Source organism: Chiloscyllium plagiosum, unplaced genomic scaffold (genome assembly GCF_037043375.1).
Source record: "Chiloscyllium plagiosum isolate Xiang-an unplaced genomic scaffold, Cpla_swu_hap1 HiC_scaffold_39, whole genome shotgun sequence".
NCBI classification, from domain to species: Eukaryota; Metazoa; Chordata; class Chondrichthyes; order Orectolobiformes; family Hemiscylliidae; genus Chiloscyllium; species Chiloscyllium plagiosum.
The window spans coordinates 11,070,732-11,091,854 of record NW_028270177.1 but is presented as its reverse complement, the minus strand read 5'-3'; the positions used below and the strand labels follow the sequence as shown (position 1 = coordinate 11,091,854).

General features: G+C 42.2%; 1 protein-coding gene across 3 annotated transcripts in view; it reads right to left on the bottom strand.

The window, feature by feature from the left end:
* The window catches only part of st8sia2 (ST8 alpha-N-acetyl-neuraminide alpha-2,8-sialyltransferase 2), a 42,634-nt gene that overhangs the window by 13,665 nt on the left and 7,846 nt on the right, over positions 1 to 21,123 (bottom strand). The window contains exons 2-4 of one of the 3 annotated variants that reach the window (XM_043677223.2): positions 20,799 to 20,861; positions 11,175 to 11,309; positions 2,123 to 2,380 (exon numbers count right to left, since the gene is read on the bottom strand). In XM_043677223.2, coding sequence (XP_043533158.1) covers positions 2,123 to 2,380; positions 11,175 to 11,309; positions 20,799 to 20,861 — 456 coding nt within the window. Of the gene's footprint in view, positions 1 to 2,122; positions 2,381 to 11,174; positions 11,310 to 12,406; positions 12,657 to 20,798; positions 20,862 to 21,123 lie in introns of those variants that run through there. The other 2 variants (XM_043677222.2, XM_043677224.2) reach the window with 2 other exon arrangements.

Genomic DNA, 21,123 nt, shown 5'->3' with positions numbered 1-21,123 from the left:
GCAGGGAACCAAGAGAAATGAAGCACATAGATACTTTTGTTTCTTTCACACAATGCAAACAAAATAAAGAAAAAAGATTTGGTATGCAGAGGGGGTGGCTGTCAATTAAAACATATTGTACTCAGGAAACAAAGTATCTTGAGCCTGGTTCATCACTGTATGAGATCATAGCTGATCTGTACATCACCTTCATTCAACCGAATTGAAAAAAAAAAGAAAAGAAAAAAAAGAGAGAAAGAGATGGAGAAGGCAAATAAAGAATTCTAAAATTTGGTCATCCCTCTATAATATGCACACATTATGAATTAACAGAGCCATGTCCCCACCTCTTCCTAGCTTCCTGTTCTGCCAAAGATCATCAAATTTGCAATATTCCAAGCCCAATCCATGTCATCCTGTAGCCATGACACTTATTGATTTCTATTTGCACTATCAGATAATCTGTTTTCTTTGGAAGCTACATGCATTCAGATATAGAGCCTTTAATTTTATCACCTTATTACTTTTGTAACCTCTAGTGTATTTGCTAATTCACTGGTTTAGATTTCTGCTCTCTCCCATCCTGTCAGGGTCAGGTTATCATTTCCCAAATAATAACTTGCACAATTGCCTTTGTCCTTGTTCTTTGATTTTCCTCATCCCATTTCTACATCCTATACCATCAACATGCCCTCTCTGTCCCTCATGCTTAGCTAACTTCTGCTTGACTGCATCTATGTTACTCACCTGAACTATTGCAGTGAGCTCCACATTCTCATCACTGTTTGAGTGAAGATGTTTCTCCTAATTTCTCAACTGAATGTACTAGTGACCACCTTGTAATTATGAATCTCAGTTACTCCCTTTCTTAGTAATAACATGAAGATCATAAAATCCATACTATTCCAATCAAGGCTAGAACACATTTTACATAAGGGCAGCATGGTGGTACACTGGTTAGCACTACTGCCTTACAGTGCCAGGGACCCGGGTTTGATTCCTGTCATAGGTGACTCTCTGTGTGAAATTTTGCACATTCTCCCTGTGGCTTTCCTCCGGGTGTTCTGGCTTCCCCCCACAGTCCAAAGATGTGCAGGGTAGGTGGATTGGCCACACTAAATTGTCCCGTATTGTCACACACAGGGATGTGCAAGCAAGGTGGATTAGCCATGGAAAATGCAGGGTTACAGAGGTAGGGAAGGAGGGTTGGGTCTAGGTGGGATGCTGTTTGGAGTGTCAATGTGGGTTGAATGGCCTGCTTCTGCACTATAGGGATTCTTTGATTCTCAGTTCTAACATTTCAGAAATGAAGCCAGAGCTTTGTTTGCCAGTTTTAAAAAGTGTGGTAATCTGCCTTTACTAACTACCTTTGTAATGTGTGTATCTGTTCTGTTACCTTAACATGAACTGAATTCATACAGGGTTAATATATATCCAGTGTAATGGATATTCAATGAATCTAAAGTTATTGATACTCAATAAGTCCATTTGTGATTACAGTCTCAGCAGTTAGTTAAATACAACTAGAGTATCACTGTTACCAAGTACAGTTTAGAATATAAATCATTTTGTCCCTCGATAGTGCATAACCTGAGGATTGCTGAAAAAAATTCAACGTTCAAAGCTTTTCTTGCACAGTATAAATTGTTATTCCCTTTGAAATCTGGAATTCTTGCATCAGTCCTGATGAGTGCAAGATGAAAAGCTTCAAGAACCTATCTTGTTTCTTTCAGCAATATGGACCATTTTAGTATTTTTAAAAAATGAATCCTTTTCTTCTTCATGGCTTGCAAGCATTGCATTTGTTGCCTGTTCCCTGACTGCCCTAAACCAGAATGGTTTGCTTGGCTATTTCAGAGAGCAGTTAAAGGTTAATACATTACTGCAGATCTGGAGTCACATGCAGGCCAGACCAGGTATGGATGGTGGATTCTTTTCCCTAAATCGCAAAAAGAGCTTGAATTCTAAGTTTCTGACTCAGAAGTCATTAAACCTCTATGGGATTAAGCTGGGATTCCATTCAAAGGATCCTGAGTATCTTCTATTTGCAGTTTTAATACAATCAAGCATCTCAATATAAATGTGCACATGTTTTATGATGTTTGTACTGTTTTATGTGCACACCAGTTTTTTTAGGTATTACCTTATTACAAATTGGTGAGCGTCAATCTCTTGCCCACAGCCACTCTTGAGCAGAATCCCAGAATTTCCTACAATTGCACACTGTTTGAAATGCTTATTTTTCATTGGTGATGTCCTTGGTAGCAGCTCGTACAGAGTATGGGATATATTCAGGGTCCTGTCCCTGTCAAATATATAATGAATAATATCCCCTGCCTTCAGTTTGCCCTTCAGAACCGAAATGTCTTTTTCTGCATCCAGGAACTTTAGTATGTCTTTTCTAGGAACAAAAAAAGAGAACATAGCACATTTTAAATGACAGTGAAATGAAGGCTGAGACATTTATATGAATGTACATTTAAATACATTTAGTCTTACACTACATGCAAATTACATCTGCAAGCAATTGGCCTAGCTCAGGAGTAGCACATCAATTATAAAAGTATGCACTCCAAGTGAAGATTAGATTCTCTACTGTATGGAAACAGGCCCTTCAGCCCAACAAGTCCATATCGACCCTCTGAAGAGTAACCCACCTATACCTATGCCCCTACTCTATATTTACCCCCAACTAATGCATCTAACTTAGACATCCCTGTACAATACAGGCAATTAAGTACAGCCAATTCACCTAACCTACGCATCTTTGTATTGTGAGAGGAATCCCACACAGAATCTGCAAATTCCACACAGCCAGTCACCCGATGAAGGAATCAAAGTCGGGTCCCTGGTGCTGTGAGGCAGCAGTGCTAACTATTAAGCCACCGTGCCGCCCAAGACCATTCAACCCTTCATATGTCTTTGCTAGCTCTTTGAAAAAGCTATCTGATCAGTTTCACTCCTGTATTCTTCCTCCTTAATCCTGCAACTTTATCCTTCTCAGATATGGAAGCAATCCCCATTGGAATATGCAGTACACAAGTAGCATCATATATGTACGAAGCAATGTATTAACATTCATGAACGACTGTTGTGATATACAGGGAACATGGGAACATTTATGAGCCAGGAGCTGGGTACGCAGTGAGCAGCACTTTAACATAGATGTTGCACTACTATAATAATAAGGGGAGAATTGTAACATACATAAGATCACTCCCAAAACAATGCAGGTCACGTTGTATCACCTACTAGACAGCATTTTTCTGTAAAATCCCAGAGCCATGAAAAGCACAAAATCACAATATAAATGAGGAGGAGCTTTAATGCAAGTTACACAGAGCCTCAACATTGAGGAAGTCATGACATCGTGACTGTGCAGCAGCGCTGGTGGATGGAGTACAATCCCAAGTTATAATCAACCAACAGAAACAAAAGAAGCTTCAACCAATAGCATTGAAAGCCCCTTCCCCCCCCTCCCCCCCATTATCAGATACTAGCAGTGCTGTGTAAGCTAATAGTTCTGAAAAGGAGAAAGTGAGATCTGCAGATGTTGGAGATTTGAGTTGAAAAGTGTGGCACTGGAAAAGCACTGCAGGTCAGGCAGCATCCAAGGAGCAGGAGAGTCGAGGTTTTGGGTATAAACCCTTCTCATTCCTGATGAATCGTCAACTCTCCTGCTCCTTGAATGCTACCTAACCTGCAGTGTTTTTCCAGCGCCACCGTTTTTACAATGATTCCGTAAAGGTTAACGCTGAAGACCGCATTAAGCCCCATCCAATCTGATGTTGTCACAACAACATGGGTGCGGTTGGGTGGAACAAGTCTAGACCTTGAGGAAGGCTTTCCCAATGGTCTTTGTAACAATGTCTGTCTTACTCATCTAACTCATACCTGATTGCTATCTTGTCTAAGTCGAGGGTGTGGTGCTGGAAATGCACAGGAGGACAGGCAGCATTCGAGGAGCAGGAGAATCGACATTTCGGGCAAAAGCTCTTCAGCAGGACTGCTCCTGATGAAGGGCTTTTGCCTGATATGTTGATTCTCCCTCTCCTCGGATGCTGCTTGACCTGCTGTGCTTTTCCAGCACCACACTCTTGACTCTGATGTTCCGCATCTGCATTCCTCACTTTCTCCTGCTATCTTGTCTAAGACAAGAGCCCCTTGTTGTCAGACTATTTCTCATGGCTTTCCCCTACTGCTTGTGACCAAGTTGCCCCCATAGAGCCAGTAGGGAAAGGAGGATGGCTGTAACCATCTACTTATCCACATGCTTATGGCAGCCTGGGTCTCATTCCAGCTGTGTAAACACTGCAGCACCATTCCCAACAAAATGTAAAATTATAAGATTTAAACAATTTGATAGGTAGTTTTGTGTCAATGATCTGAAAGCAATATTTTATTGTAATTAGAGCATCAGCAGCCTCACCAAGCAGAAATATGATTTTGTTTCCCTTTACTCTTTCATGATGTCACTAACAGGCGGATATTTGTTCCCCATCCCAATTACCTTAAACTGAATGGTTTTTCAGAAGGTAGTAGAGAGTCAACAACATTGCTGGCGGACTGGAGTCACATTTAAGACAGACCAAGTACAAATGGCAGATTTCTTTCCCAAGTTGACATTGATGAACCAGATAGGTTAATACAGCAAATGCTGATAGTTTTCAGGTTCACCAAAGCCACTGTTATATAAATTCCACCAGATACCATGATGGGATTTGAACTCATGCCCCGAGAGCATTAGACTGGGCTTCAGGAATGACTAATTAACTGTTCAATGCCATTAGTGCTATGCCACCATCGCCCCAGCTCATGATTAGCCTTTAATTAATCCACTTCCTTGTCTCAGCTACTTCTGTTTTCCAATATTCTTAATCCTCTTTCCCCTTTCCTCAAAGTCTCAAGTGAAATATTTTTGGGAGCTCAGATTCAGGTTTGCTAAAATTCAATGGACTTTTTTTTGTTCACAGACTCTGGGTTCTTGGACCTACAAAAAGGCTAATGATTAGCTGGGAATTCACTTCCTAGTGGAATTTATTATCTGGAAAAATTTGAAGAAAGATTTACATTTATGTAGGTTTCTTGTGACTTCAGGACAACCTTTAAGCACTATACAACCAATTAAGTAATTTTGAAGTGTAGTCATTGTATGATTTTAGTTTCACACACTGACTGGAGGATTCAAATGACAGGTTGCTTTCCACGAACAATCTATTTGTGGAAAGGAAGAACATGACCCTATCTGCACACGCTGCAAAATGTTTTGTCAAGTAATCTAAATCAAAGTATCATCTGGATATAGGGTCTCTTAGGTTATTTGCCAGTCTCTGTTATCCACCAGAGGTCCCTCTAATGGCAGATAATGGAGATTCTGCAGTACAAATCATTGAAATTACAGGAAAGATGACGCATAGAGTACAAGAGTGAGAAAGTGATGATTGACCTTTATAAATCATTGGTTAGACCTTAGCTATATTATTATGTCCAATTATGGGCACAGTAGGAACAAGTAATGATCTTCGTACGGAAGTTGAAAATTTTACAAGTTCATTTTCTCTTCCTTACTTCATGAGTTGTGAGCACCTTTGATAAGGCCAGCATTTGTTGCCCATCCCTTATTGCCTTAAAGTGTTTTGCCAGGCTAATTCAGGTGGACTCCATATTGACAACCACATTGCTGTGGGAGGAGACACATGTAGGCAGACCTAGTGAAGATGGCAGGAGCAAATTACTGTAGGTGCAAGAATCTGTACTGAAAACCAAAAATGCTGAAGATCATAGCGGGTCAGACAGCATTTGTGGAAAGCAAGCTAACATTTTGAATATAGATGACTCTTCATCAGAGCTGACTTATTTTAAGTAAAGATGGCAGATTTCCTTCCCGAAAGGACACTAGTGAACCAGTGAAAAACAATAAAAACAGGAGTTGTCATGACATCATCATTGGAATTAACTTCACATTCCAGATTTATTAGTTGAATTTTAATTCATCAGCTGCCACTGAAAGTCACGTTCCTTCGAGAATTAACCTGGGCCTTTGGGTTACTAGTCCAGTGACCTTATTACCTGTGACACTATCACAATGACTTCAGTTACGTGGACAGACTTGAGGAGTTCAGATTGTTCTCCTTAGGGACATGTAGGGGAAGCTAAGAGCTCATTAAATACATTCATTCAAGACTGAGTTGTCACAGGAAAAAAGGTTTCCATTAGTGGGTGAATCTGGAACCAGGAGTAGAGATTTAGCATAGGTAATTGGTAGGAAAATCAGAGAGGATATGGAGTACTTGAGATACAAAGTGTGAGTTGTTATGACTTGGAATGTGTTGCTTGAAAGGCTGATAAAAGCTGATTCAATCATAACATTCACAAGAGAATTGGACAAACACATGAAAATGAAAAAGAAATTGCCATACTATGGCAGAAGCACAGGGAAGAGTGACAGAGAGCTTTTTCAAAGAACCTGCATAAACATGATGAGCTAACCAGCCTCCTTCATCAATGCACTGCATGGAGATTCTAAGTTAAGCTATTGTTTCTTAGTGTTATCTTTTCAAGTGAAGAACCATTCTACTCCTATTTGTCTCCTCCTATAAATGCTTTTAAAACTTTTCTTTTCAAAGATTCATACAAATTGCTTTATGATCACAAATAAAGCAGCATCTCATGTTCTGGTAATCCTGGATGATAAATATTTTATTCCACTTTTCTTTCATTCCTCAAGTGCTAATCCTGAATCTACATCCCTTGTTATTGTGTATCCAGCTGTGCCAGTAACCTTGATGAGCATTAGTACTAAGGGACAATCATCTTTCACTTTTAAATTTCTACAATCTATTCAGAGTTTGGATATCTTCTTTACGCTTGATTTCTTATCCTTCCCTATTTGGGAAAGATCCAAAATGTATTCGTTCATTCCCAGTGAATTCTTGCTTCCATGACCCTAATATCTTTCCTATTCAACACCATACACAAAACTCCACATGTAACCTAATCAATCTATTACCCAAATTCAACATTGTTTCCTTGTTTCTATCTTCAATACCCGTGAATAATGACCATAATTCCATTTGTGTCTGCTTTATGGCCTATTAATCCTGCATTTTATAAATCTAATTATCTGGATCAAGATTAGAGTGGTGCTGGAAAAGCACAGCAGGTCAGGCAGCATCCGAGGAACAGGGAAATGGACGTTTCGGGCAAAAGCCCTTCATCAGGAATGGTCCTGATGAAGGGCATTTGCCTGAAACGTCGATTTTCCTGGTCCTTGGATGCTGCCTGACCTGCTGTGCTTTTCCAGCACCACTCTAATCATGATTCTAATCTCCAACATCTGCAGTACCCACTTCCACCTGATTATCTGGATGCCTAGGCATCTCTGTTCCTCAATTTCATCGAAAGTGTTGCTATTTAAGGCATTCATCCTTCAGTATCCTGTTTACAGAAATTACTTCTTTACAGTTTTGCCTCAATAATCTCTATTCAAATCACCACCTAACAGCCAGTTCTGCCTCCCTGTTTACACACTTCTGCAATCTGTCCCTAATTTGGTATCAGTCGCGATCTTCATTAGCATTCTTTTTTGTGCCTACATCCAAATTATTTATGCAAGGAGAAAATAAAAGCAGTTCCAGGAGTATAACACTCCAAGTACTGTCAAGTTGAAGATGAATTGATTTGCCTCTGTTCTAATTTTCTGTCATGCACCCTCTTTCCATTCAGCCATACTGGATTTAAAGTTTGGTCGACATTGCAACCACACATCACTCCATTTTAGTTAATGATCCCAGTCCTCAATATTTATTTTGAATAGGTTGCAGATTCGCATACATACTCTGCAGCCCTTTCATGTTCATTTGCCCCGTCCCCCCGTTTCTTTTTATGCCTTTAATTCCTTCTTTCTCTTTAACTTGCCTGCTTTCTGCTGTAAGTTACAATTCTCCTCAAGCTTGTTATTTCAGAACAGGTGGCACATTGCTATACCAAACTCATTCCCCATTTTCTCAAGGTTTTCCTCCCATCAGCCTTGCCAGTTGAAATACTCCCTCAGGACAATGAACCAGTTGCAACCTGGGTTCAGCTGCATCAATGATTCTTGACTGGCGTATCCTGCAGACAGAGTCTTGACAACACTTTGTGAATATTGGCCCCCTGTGCCTATTCCAATTCCCTGGACCATTACACCTCCACTGACGGTGAACACATCTCAGGCTTAATTAACAGAAACCTCAACTGAATTAAATATTTGAACCTGGAGTCACCACTTTGTTAATTCACACACCATCTTCACACAGAATGACTCAATGGATTGGGTGAAAAGGGAAGTAAGGTCTATTTAATGTGCTTTTATCAGTGAGAGTTGACTGGGGAATGAAAGCACTGCAATAAGAACGCACACTCATGAAAAAAGCTACAGATATAAGTCCAAACAATGATTTATATAGCACCCTTAAAGTACTTAAATATCCCATGTTGCCTCCCAAGAGTATAATCAAACAAAATTCCACATTGAGCCACGTAACAATATATTTGGGCAGTTCACTAAAAGCTTAGATACAGAGGCAAGTTTCAAAGAACACCTTAAACAAACATTCACGGGACAGAATGCCAGAGTTTCGGAAACTGAAAGCATAGCTGTCATTAGAGAGGTGAAGGAAATTGAAGATGCAGGAGGCCAGAATTGGAGCAGATTTCTCAGGAGGATTGTAAAACTGGAAGAGGTTACAGAGCTGGGGATGGGGATTGGAAGCAATAGAGGAATTTGAATAGAAGAATAAGAATTTTAAGTTTGAGTTGAAGGACTGGGAGCTGAATATGCCTATGACTACTTGTGTCCGAAATAGTAGCAAGGATCAGGAAAAGTGACCTTTTGTCTGGAGCACAGCAGTGATCTTAATGATTAGTTTGTCAGCAATCCAACACTCCTCAAGTCACTTCTAATTTTCTGAGTAGTAAAGCTGATGGCCCATTAGAAAGAAAGAAATACTTGCATTTCCACAGATTCTTTCTTGACTTTCGCACTTTTCAAAACCCTTTACAACTTTCCAAAGCCCTTTACAAACAACAAAGTACTGTGGAAGTTTAATCACTGTTGGTATGTAGAAAACACAACAAATGATTGCATATAGAAAGCTTCACAAAGAGCAACGAGATAATGACCAGGCAGTCATTTCCAGTGATGCTGATTGAGGATAAATAAGGTATGAGTCACTAAAGATAATGCCACCAATCCCAACCCTCCCATCCCCCCATGGGCCATGGGATCTTTTACATTCATCAAAGAGAGCAGATGGAGGTTTCTTTTAACGTCTCATCCTAAAGACACCACTTGAACCGTGCAACCCTCCATCAGTTGTGCTCTAGACTGATGTCTTGGACAGCATCATCTCTTAAAATCAAAACAATGCACTGCTGGAACTCTGAAAAGGAAGTGCTGGAAAGCACCTCAGGCGCGAGAAACACAGTTAATGTTAAATTCAGGATCTGATACCTTTCAATCAGATCACTCCCTCATTCTCTAAACCCCAGTGGGAACAAGCCCAGTCTGTCCAAGCTTTCCTCATTGAACAAACCACTACTTCCAGGAATTAACCCAGTCATCCTTCGAATTGCTTCTAATATATCCTTCCTTTTAAATACGGAGACCAAAACTGCACACAGTATTTGTAATGTGATCACACCATGCCCTGGAAAACTGATACATAACCTCCTTACTTTTAAGTTCAGTCCCTCTTAATTAATAAAGTCATTAATCATCAAAGCCATGACCCTTCCAGATGAGATGTTGTGCCTGCACACACTGACTCTCTGTGACTCTTGCACCCTCTGTTCAACTCGGAATTCTGCAGTCATTCTCCGTTAAATCATCTGTTTTTTATTTGCCCTGTCAACTTCTTGTTTTTCCGTCGGCAGCCAGACTTTTGTCCCACTTTGTTCCCGGTAATCGTAGAATCCCGAGTCTGGTACAGCACAGGGGGAGTTCAGCCCATTGTGTCTGTGCTAGTGGGTGATCAATGTTTTATGGTCTTTTATGCTATTCTTTTGGGATCCTGGCTGATTCGGCCCGAGTCGGGTTTAGCCGCTTGTCAGGTTGGCGGGGTAACCAGAGGTTTTCGGGAACATGATTTTTAGAACAAAATGGTGACGCGGGACCACTTTGAACTGTGCAAGTTAGATGGATTGGCCATATTAAATTGTCCATAGTGTCCAGGAATGTGTATGCGAGATGGGTTAGCCAGGGTAAATGCAGGATAACAGGGATATGGTAGGGAGTGGGTCAGGGTAGAATGTTTTTTGGAGGGTTGGTGTGGACTTGATAGGCCAAATGGCCGACCTGCTCAGTGGTTAGCACTGCTGCCTCACAGCGTCAGGGAGCAAGTTTCAATTCCAGCCTTGGGCGACTGTCTGTGTGGGGTTTGCACATTCTTCCCGTGTCTGCATGGCTTTCCGCCGGGTGCTCCGGTTTCCTCCCACAATCCAAAAATGGGCAGGTTAGGTAAATTGGCCATGTTAAGATTGCCCATAGTATTCAGGTATGCGTAGGTTAGGTGCATTAGTCAGGGGTAAATGTAGGATAATAGGATAGGAGAACAGGTCTGGTTGGGTTACTCTTCAGAGGGTCGGTGTGGACTTGTTGAGCCAAAGGGCCTGTTTCCACAATGTAGAGATTCTGTGGTCTATGATCTAAAGTTCAACTCAAAGGGTTAACTCTGTTTCTCTCATCAGATTCTGCTGGAAATACTCAGTATTTCCAATGCTTTCGTTTGTCATTATCTGATTAGAGATGAAGTCATCATTGCCTCATTGTGTTTGTTGAATCTTACTTCATGCAAATAGTGGATGTCCTGGTTTCTGCTGTGCAACACAATGCACACTTTAAGAGCACTTCAATGATGGTGGAACACTTTGGAATGTCCTGCTATCATGCAAGGAACTGTAGAAATATAAGATCTATAGTGTTTTTTATCTATAGGATAGAGCATTAGGAAGGACTGGATGGTAACCATTTCAGCAAAGGTGTACCTTTCAAAAGATCAAGGAAAAAGAATCAGAACTTTAATTTTAGCTGTTTAATTTGATTTGTGAGATTAGTCAACATCTTTTCTCTTATTACTCTAACATTCAATTTCTTATTATCAATGTTTATTTTTATTTTATTAGTCAAATCTTAGAAATTGAATTGAAGAGTTTACCTTATCCTTGCAGTCAGCGTTGTATTATGCTTCCATTCTGGAATATCAAGAAGTTTTGCCTGTGGTTGGACGTTCTCCTTCCTCCCAGTCCTCTCCTGGGGTACAGTGGATGAGGTGTTTGTGCTTATTTCTCCCCTGGGCAATTACAAGCATTGATTTTAAAGAGCTACACAGTGCGATAATTGAAGAGCTCTCATGCTGTTGACTAAAACCAACACACACACATGCACCATTATACTGGTCAGAAATTCTTTAACAAAGACGGACAACTGAAGTATGGATTGATTTTTAATTAACCTGACTAAGGAGAAAACTAAAAACCAGCCCTTTTTGTAATCTTCAAACCCACAGATTTCAAACTGGAGAATTCAACAATTCATAAAAATGAATAAAACTGGAACTAAACAATCTGGGCTGGGTGGATTGGATTACCAGGAGTTGCAAGGATTGTAAACTGGACTCTCTTACTCTGTGTAAAAATCACTTAACAAGCAAACAAGTTGTCTGAAAGACATTGTAATTTCTTAACAATATAATAAAGTGCTCTTTAAAGAATCTAAGTAATGTAAAGTAGGATAAAATTCTTCACCGAGAGTGTGGTAAAAATGTGAAACTCAATCCCCCATGAGTTACTTGAAGTGGATGGCAGTAATGTATATACATGGAGAACCAGGTAAGCATGGAACGAGACAGGAATAGAAAGATATGTTGATAAAACGGGCAAATAAAAAAGGTGTGAAGCATAAATGTTGCTATTGATCCACTGATCTATGGCCTGTATATTTTGGTCTAGAGTCTGTTACACTGATGTAACAGATGTACATGCAGATTTTTAAAACTTTAATGGAAACCGGATATCTGGTGGAGAGAAGCTTTACATCAAGACAAAATCTAAATAACATTGCATTGCTTATATGTTTGTGAATATTCCTACAGAGAGGCAAGCTGGTAGGTGGGTGTAGGATGTCTACCTTCTGGATAAGGATCAGCATCATACTTTGCTGCTTACAGTTTATGGTTTGACTCCCAGCGAGATACTACTGGTTTGCATTCTGCACGGACTGTCAGCACTGCTGTGTGCTTCTGATACACAGACCCTGTTAGAGCCCTCTGCTGTGCACTTGCACCGTGGGGAGTAATTATATATTCAATCAACTGCCTGCAGCCTCTCACACCTCTGAAATCTGCTGTGCTCCCCATGAGTTGCTCATGGCCAATGGCTCCTGCCTTACCCGCAGATTCCTCCTGCACAGAACTTCACATCTGCACTCCCCTCGTGGCTGTGACAAAATAAGTTCAAAAGCTCCGAAGGGTGGCAGGCGAACTTTGAGGAGGCAGAAATCACGCATTTGGCCCATGTGCCCGATGATGTTGTCATGAAGCCATTTATGTAGTCAGGTTTTAAGTTCATATGAACAGCAACCAACAGCACGTAAATCCTTGGTGGTTAAAGCAAGGCAGCTCGTTTCTCAGAGGAGCTGAGGGGGGTCACAAAAGGTGGGGGTGGGCAGCAAAAGAACAGTGTAGGATAAGTGGGAGGAAGGAAGGGTTGTCTCCCTTATATGAGGCAGCCCTGCAGTGATTCCATTCAGAACAGCTCATCTGACAGCTCAATGCTCAGCCACACTGCAGCGGAGAACTAAAATAGCTTCAGATGAGGCATAAATGTATTTTAGGACCTGCATTTTAATATTTCAATTTGGCTCTTTTAATCGGGATTACTTATGGACTGCTGGAAAATCAGACTTTGGGCACAGAGTTGGAGCAAAGTCATTTCAAAAGAAACATTTCTATCCCTTACTAATCTTTGATGTTTGGAAGAAAACAGAGAGAGCTGGAAATCCCTCTTCTTAGAATCATAGATAGAAATCACCAGGTTCTCGACCAACAGATTTGTTTGGAAGTACCAGCTTCCAGAGCACTGCTCCTTCATCGGGTAACTCTTCGGACAGCTGTATGACTCTATGGTCTTTTACATATATTCTGTGTCCTAGGATCCCACTCCACAGCTACCTGATAAAGGAGCAGTGCTCTGAAGGCTGGTACTTCCGAAACACCGGTTGGACTATAACCTGGTGTTGTGTGATTTTTAACTTTGTCCACTCCAGTCCAACACCAGCTCCTCCGCATCATAGAGTCATATAGCATGGAAACAAACCTTTTGGTCCAACCAATTCACGCTTTCCATGCGTCCAAACTAAACTTAGTCTCACTTGTCTGTATTTGGCCCATATCTCTCCAAACCTTTCCTATTTATGTACTTACTCAAATTTTTTTAAAATGTTGAAACTGTCCTTGAATCCATCACTTCCTCTGGCAGATCACTCTCTATGTAAAAAATGTTGCCCTCACGCCCCTCACCTTAAAAATATGCTCCCAGGTTTTGAACTCCCCCACCTTAAGGAAAAGGCTATTCACCTTATCAATGTCCCTCATGATTAGATAAGCTTCAATAAGGTCACCCCTCAACACCCTACACTCCAGTGAAAACAATCCCAGCATTCTCCTGCTGTTGACGTTTGCTGGTCCTGTAGGTGCTGGCTGCCCTCCTATACCAACACAGGGGACTTTTCTTAGTGCACCAGCCCAGTACATGAGGGATTGATGGATATTCAACCAGAGATGGCATCACAGATTAGCCTGATTCCATTCTCAATTCATGTTCACACCTAAGTGTACGCACAGGCTTAATTTCCATCAGTATCAGTGGGCAACATTTAGACATGTAAAAGGTTCGTAAATTTTGTTCACACTTTACCAATTCCAAAAGCTACTTCCTGCAAGCAAAGTTGATCAACCTGTATTGATGTTGGACTTGGAAATATATCGCCATTCCTTCACTGTCGCTGGGTCAAACTCTTGGAATTCCCTCCCTAAGGGCATTGCGGGTCTACCCACAGCATATAAACTGCAGCAATTCAAGAACGCAGTTCACCATCTTCTACTCAAGGAGTATCCAGGGATGGGTAATAAATGCTGGCCTGGTCAGTGACGCCCATATCCTGGAAGTGAATTTTTCAAAAATTCCCAGTGAGCTGAAATGCTCCTTGAATTATGGCCTGTGGGATTCTGATGCAAAATTATTTTTCCTGTTATCATATGTTTAAAATCATTATTTAAAGGTTGAACCAATATTTGGACCAAATTCAAAATGACCACCTGATGTAAGCTGGGTGCTGGAGTGGATATGCTCACTAGTGAAGGCTGAGGTGTGCTGGAGTAAAACACAGCTGATAAATCAGCCAGGCCTGAGCAGCTGCAGGGTCAAACCAAGTGAAAGAGGGTCAATTGTTCAGCTCCTTTGCTCTCAGTGGGGGCCAAGGATCTTAACCAGAAATAGCCTGCTATTTAAGGCAAGTCTGATGCTGCTCTGGGCATCGGCTTCGGCTTGATTCCACTGAATGAATGGACACAGCAGCTGGGGACCATCTCAGCTGTCATGTCTTGTTTTTACCGTGACAGCTTCGAAAACGGCACCTCAAGTCAGTCCTGCTCCCGGTGCCAGTTTCTCTGCAGTTTGTTTATTCCTTGCTTTCTTTTTCTCTCCAATGCTCCTGATGGCACTGACTCCTGCTGCCAAATGGATTGCAGAGGTGCCTGTGGGACCTCAGCAATGGTCATTTGTTAAAATCTAAGGAACATACAGAATACTTTAAAGTGTTCAGAAAAGATTTACAAGCATGTTGCCGGACTGGAAGCTATAGGGAGAGACTGAATAGTCTGGGGCTATTTTTTTCTGGAGCGTAGGAAGCTGAGGAGTTGATCTTATAGAAGTTTATAAAATCATAAGAGGCATCGATAGGGTGAATAGCCAAGATCTTTTATTTTAACCCAGTGTAGGGGAGTCCAAAACTAACGGGCTTAGCTTTAAGGTGAGAGGGGAAAGATATAAAACAGAGCTAAGGGGCAACCTTTTCACACAGAGGGTGGTTAGTGTATGAAACAAGCTGCCAGAGGAAGTCGTGCAGACAGGTATAATTACAATATTCAAAAGGCATCTGGAAGGGTACACAATAAGAAGGGTTTAGAGGGATATGGGCCAATTGCTGGTAAGTGGGACTAGATCAGTTTAGGATATTTAGTTGTACCGAAAGGTCTGTTTCCGTGCTGTAGAACTCTATGACACTGATAGATCCCTCAGACCTGCTCTGTTGTTCGATAAAATCATGATTCATGCAAACTTGGCCTCAATTTCACTTTCCTGCTTGCTCCCCATAATCTTGTGATTTCCCTTGAGTTCAAAGATGTGTCCATCACAGCCTAGAATATATTCAATATCCAAGCCTCCACAGCTTCCTGTAGAAGAAAATTTTAGATTCATGACCTTCTGAAAGAAGACATTCTTCCTCACCTGTGTCTTCAATGGGCGATGGCCATTCTCTGCAACAATGCCTCCTCTCCCCATTCCCCCAATTCATTTTGGATTTCTCACAAGGGGAATCATCCTTTCAGTACTGACCCACTTCGTGCGTGTGTTCCTAAGGGGAGCACCACAACTGGGGCCTGGTCTGGCTTTAACATAGCGATGAGAGTGTGGTGCTAGAAAAGTGCAGCAGGTCAGGTAGCATCTGAGGAGCGGGGAATCGATGTTTTGAGCATGAGGAATGCCTGATGAAGGGCTTTTGCCAGAAACGTCAATTCTTCTGCTCTTCAGGTGTTGCCTGACCTGCTGCGCTTTTCTAGCACCACACTCTCACCTCTGATAAAACTCCAGCATCTGCAGTCCTCACTTCCTCCTTTAACACAGGGATGCTGGGCCTATGGCCTATGGTTCATACAGGGCCCAAAACCTGCTTAGCTTTACAGCTTAATCACAGAGCAGAAGTTTCAAATACAGGTAAATGTGGAGTGGAAGACTTTTGCAATGAGCTGCTCCTTCACCCAGAGCTCCTTTCTCTGCTACTGTAAGGTGAGTTTATCAACAACGAACACAGTTCAGTCCTGGCCTGTAACTGCAGCTTGAGACCTGTAGTTGTGGCACTGAGAGTGTGGTACGGTTCTGGCATCAGGAGGCTGTTAGGGAAACTCCAGCTTGGGAGGAGTGGAAGGAGATTAGAGTCACCCTGTGGGGGGGAAGCTGATGAGAGTTAGAAGGTGGAGAGGAACTCTGAGTCACGCCATGACATTGAGGGGATGGGAGGGAGTGATAGTCAGGTTGCCAGACCCCCTCCTGTTAATTATTATTTCATTTCATTTCCAAAAAAGGAATTGCCTTTGCCAAATTGCTTTTAAGTCTTCCTGGGAAATTAAAAATTGTCCACTTTAATTTCAATGAGAAACGTTTGCTTGTGGGCGGCACGGTGGCTCAGTGGTTAGCACTGCTGCCTCACAGCGCCAGAAACCCTGGTTCATTTTCTGCCTCAGGCGACTGACTGTGTAGAGTTTGCACATTCTCCGTGACTGCGTGGGTTTCCTCCGGGTGCTCCGGTTTCCTCCCACAGTCCAAAAATGCGTAGGTTAGGTGAATTGGCCATGCTAAATTTCCCATAGGTTAGGTGAAGGGGTAAATGTAGGGGAATGGGTCTGGATGGGTTGCGATTCGGCAGGTCGGTGTGGACTTGCTGGGCCTAAGGATCTGTTTCCACACTAAATAATCTGCAAATCTGTAAATAGCGCTGGAGGAAATCTCTACAGTGCAAACTTCTCGCCCCCTGATAATCTTCTGGAAGTTAAAGGGGCTGGGGTGCAACAGAGTGAGGGGGTCTCAGAGAGGGGAGAGAAAGACATAGAGGTATAAGGGGTGAGAAAGAGAGAGAAAGGGGTGAGAGAGAAAGGGGTGAGAAAGAAAGATGGAGAGGGGTAAGAGTGGTGGAGGCACAGCAGGGAAGGAAAGCAGGCTCTGAGGTGAGGAAACCCCAGGCTGAATCCCAGCTCACTACCATGTCTCACTTTCATGTGCATTTCACTGAGGCCAGCTTGGAGTGTGCCCCACCCAGAGGTGACCCACCAGATGTGACCCAAGGGTAAAAGCTAACTCCTTAAGTCAGCTCCAGTCATCATTCACGTCCTGATGATCATGACTTGGGGCTGGATCTTTACCTCTCTCTAGCTCTGCCTCTTAACCAAAAAAGCACAAATTGGCTTTGCCATAAGGCTTGTTATTTGGGATTTTTAAAATTGTCAGTGAATTCTTTTGATTTCTTCATATATCTGTTGTCACAACCTTTCCCTTTCTCAAATTTGCTCACTGGATTCCTCAAGGATGAGAGACATTGCAATGTGGAGCCCAGCTTTAAAACAACAGTTGTACGTCCAAGCTTGGGGGGGGGGAGGTAACTGATCAGAGAGCTTGACTAGTAATCCTGGCTAATTCTTGGGCATGTTTTTGCCCACAAGGATGGCTGAGGTGAATTGTAGCATTGTTATTGTTGTTCTGGCTGAGGAAAACTGTAATATGAAACTGGTTGCATTGGCTGATGAAGGGCTTATGCTCGAAATGACACCTCTCCTGCTCCTCAGATGCTGCCTGACCAGCTGTGCTTTGCCAGCACCACACTCTCGACTCATTGCCACATCAGGCCATGCATTCACCTACTAGTGACAACTGGTGTCACACATTGGGGATAACTGTACTGGTCCAACTGCTTCCAATTTACCTTAAACACCAGGGTTTATCTCCTGCTGGATCAGGTCTTTATTCTGCGGTGCATTATAGGTAGATATGCAAGACTGGCTCAGATTTCCAACCAGTCCACACTTCCTAGATTAATATGAACCGCAATGGTTTTACTTATTTGATCAGTCATGATTGTATTAAACAGTGCAGCAGGCTCAATGGGCAAAATGGCCTACTCCTGTTGACACCCACTACATAACTGGTGCTGTAGAATTCACCCTGTTTTACAGTACAGTAACAGAGACACAGCAAGTGCGATTGCAACTTTTCTACCCTGGTAAAAAACAATGACTGCAGATGCTGGAAACCAGATTCTGGATTAGTGGTGCTGGAAGAGCACAGCAGTTCAGGCAGCATCCAAGGAGCTTCGAAATTGACGTTTCGGGCAAAAGCCCTACAGAGATCACAGTGTCAGGGCAGTGAGTTACAGTCACCACAGTGATAGGGCAGTGAGTAAGGGCTTTTGCCCGAAACATTGATTTCGAAGCTCCTTGGATGCTGTCTGAACTGCTGTGCTCTTCCAACACCACTAATCCAGAACTTTTCTATCCTTGACAATTGGAATGATCTCTGCTGGCAGCAACTTGCTATCAATTATTCACAATGGCTGCAACTTGTCCAAAGAGCTACATCACACTTATTAGCTTTTGCATCCACTTCCAGGATATTGATGTCGCTGACTGGGTCAGCACTTATTGTCCATCACTAATTACCCTTAAGAAGGTGGGGATGAGCTACCTTCTGTTACCTTTCCAGAGCCAACAGGAGGGAGTTGCAGGGTTTTGACACAGTGACCATTAGGAAATGGTGATGTAGTTCTCAGTCAGGGTGGTGCCTGACTTTGGGAGGAACTTGCAGCTGGTACATTTGCCATCGTAAGTGAAAAAGGTCGGGCAAATGGAACGTTGGACTTTATTTCAGTGGGAAAAGTAGGGACGTGCTAAAACTGTATGAAACACAAGTCAGACCACAGCTGGAACACTGAACAGTTCAGGGCCCCTTATCTAAGGAAAAATAGACTGGCAATGGATGCAGAGCAGGGAGGGCACATAAGGCAGACCCTCCAAATGCCTAAAGAGGAGAGGTTGAGTAAATTGGATCTGTACCCGGTAGGATAGCGAAGAATGAAAGGTGGCCTTAATGAAACATATAAAATTCTTATAGGACTTGAAAGGAAGATGTGGACAGATTGTTTCCCCAAGTCCCTCTAGGATGAGAGGGCATCACCTTGGAATGAGGAGTTGCATATTTAAGACAGGGATAAGGAGGATCCTTTTCTCCCGTTAGGTAGTGAATTCTTTACCACAGAGGGCTGTCAAAGCTTGGTCATTATGTATATTCAAAGCTGAGAGGGGCAGCTTTTTAATCAGTAAGGGTAAAAGGAGGAAAGTGGAGTTGAGGATTATCCGATCAACCATGATGTCATTGAATGGCAGGGCAACTGTGATAGGCTGAACTGCCTACTTCTGCTCTGACATCTTACAGTCTCATGGAGTCCTGATGACTTAATGATGAGGCAAATTGGTGGAAGAGAAGGAAAAGGAAGTAACTTAAATCCTGCCCTCCAGATTTCATGACCATGTGGGACATCCTGCCCCATGTTCCCAAAGATATGTGAGTTGAGAATCTGCTCAGTCATATAAGACCCAATGCAGAAACTCACAGCCCGTGCAGAAATCACACTCAAAATGAGGGTTGGTTGCTGACAATAATGTGTGATGCTGTGAAATACAAACAGCAGTGGGAGAACATTCACAACATGTGCCAGTGACAGGCTCTGCAGAGACACATTAGTATCTGCTTAAACCCCAGAGGAATGTTGTGTATGTGAACAGGCTGGAGACAGAGTGACAAGAAGATATTTGCAGTGCCATGCCTGGAACTCCGTGTAAACAGCGTGATAGCTAGACGTCAGCCGAGAAGCCGCTATTTAAATGGTCTATAATTTGGAGTCTAAGAATTACAAGTTTGCTTTATTTGTTTATTGGATGTGTCACTGGCTACAGCAGCAATTATTGCCCATCCCAAATTGCCCTGGATAAAGTCTTTCGGCTGTAGGGGCACCCATAGTGCTACTAGGAAGGACGTTCCAGACTTTTAACACAGCAATGGTGAGGGGATCATTATATATTTCCAAGTCAGGATGATGTGTAGAGAGAGAAAGGGGATTTGCAACTACATGTCACCATTCAACACCAGGAAAAGTCCCAGTTAAGTACATTTTGAAGAGTAGTTGCTGCGCTGTTGCAAAGTAGGAAATGTGTGGGTCAATTTAAGCACAGCAAGATCCCATGAACAACATTAACTTGAGGCATTGGTTGAAGAACAGATAATCTCCAGGACACCAGAGTGCACTCCTGAACTCTCATTAATCCTTGAAGATATCCCATCAAAACATCAACATGTAACTTCTTTCTCCACACATGCCATCTAACCAACTGAGAATTTCCAGCATTTTCTGTTTACATTTAAACAGACTTCGGTTCCTTTGACTTGCCTTATTCAATCAAGCCACGACTGGACTATCCTTAAGTTGAGGGAGCTATGACCTCTCCTTTCACCTTTGATCCTCAGTAGACCATTTGTAAACTGCATATTCGGAGCCTCTGTTCACAACTTTCCTGGCTTTGGGATATCGATCAATATGTGATTTTGTGATGGTCCTCATTTCCTAACATCTTGGAAATGTTTGGCAATGTCATTGAGGAGTAGGGCCCCATGAAGGTGGAATTATTGTCTCTATGTTTCAATCGTTTCTTGTGCAGAGATGCCTGATTTACATTTCACATATGCCCAGCGCTGCAAGAGAAATTTATACCTTGTGAGGAGATTACAGGCATAGACCTAGGGCCATCTCTCAATAACATCGAATAAAACCCATTGTTTTGCAAACTCAAGGATCACCCACAAGCAAGACAGTGTTTGGGATTGTGATCTTTGCTAGGGGATACAAATCTCATGGTCCCAATTAAAGAGTAAAAATGTGAATATGTCCACAACTTACATACCTACAGCATTTATTCTGCAGAGCATCCTTGGCTGGTCTCATTGCCATCCTTCCATTTGAAAATCTACAGGGAGTAAAGAATATATATTCACAGCTCACACAGTCTCACTCAACTCTTTGACTGGAAGGTGAAAGAAAGAAATATTCTCTTTGATCTTTCCCTTAGCCCCGACCTCTAATCTTTCTCTTTTCATCAAGTTTTTCTTGTTTCTCTACAATACGACGGTCACTGTTCCTCTGAATACTGCTCCTTTCCAGAAATCCAGACCAACAACCAGAAGACCGTGGTTCAAATTCCAACACAGAAAAGAGGGCACTCTACTAAT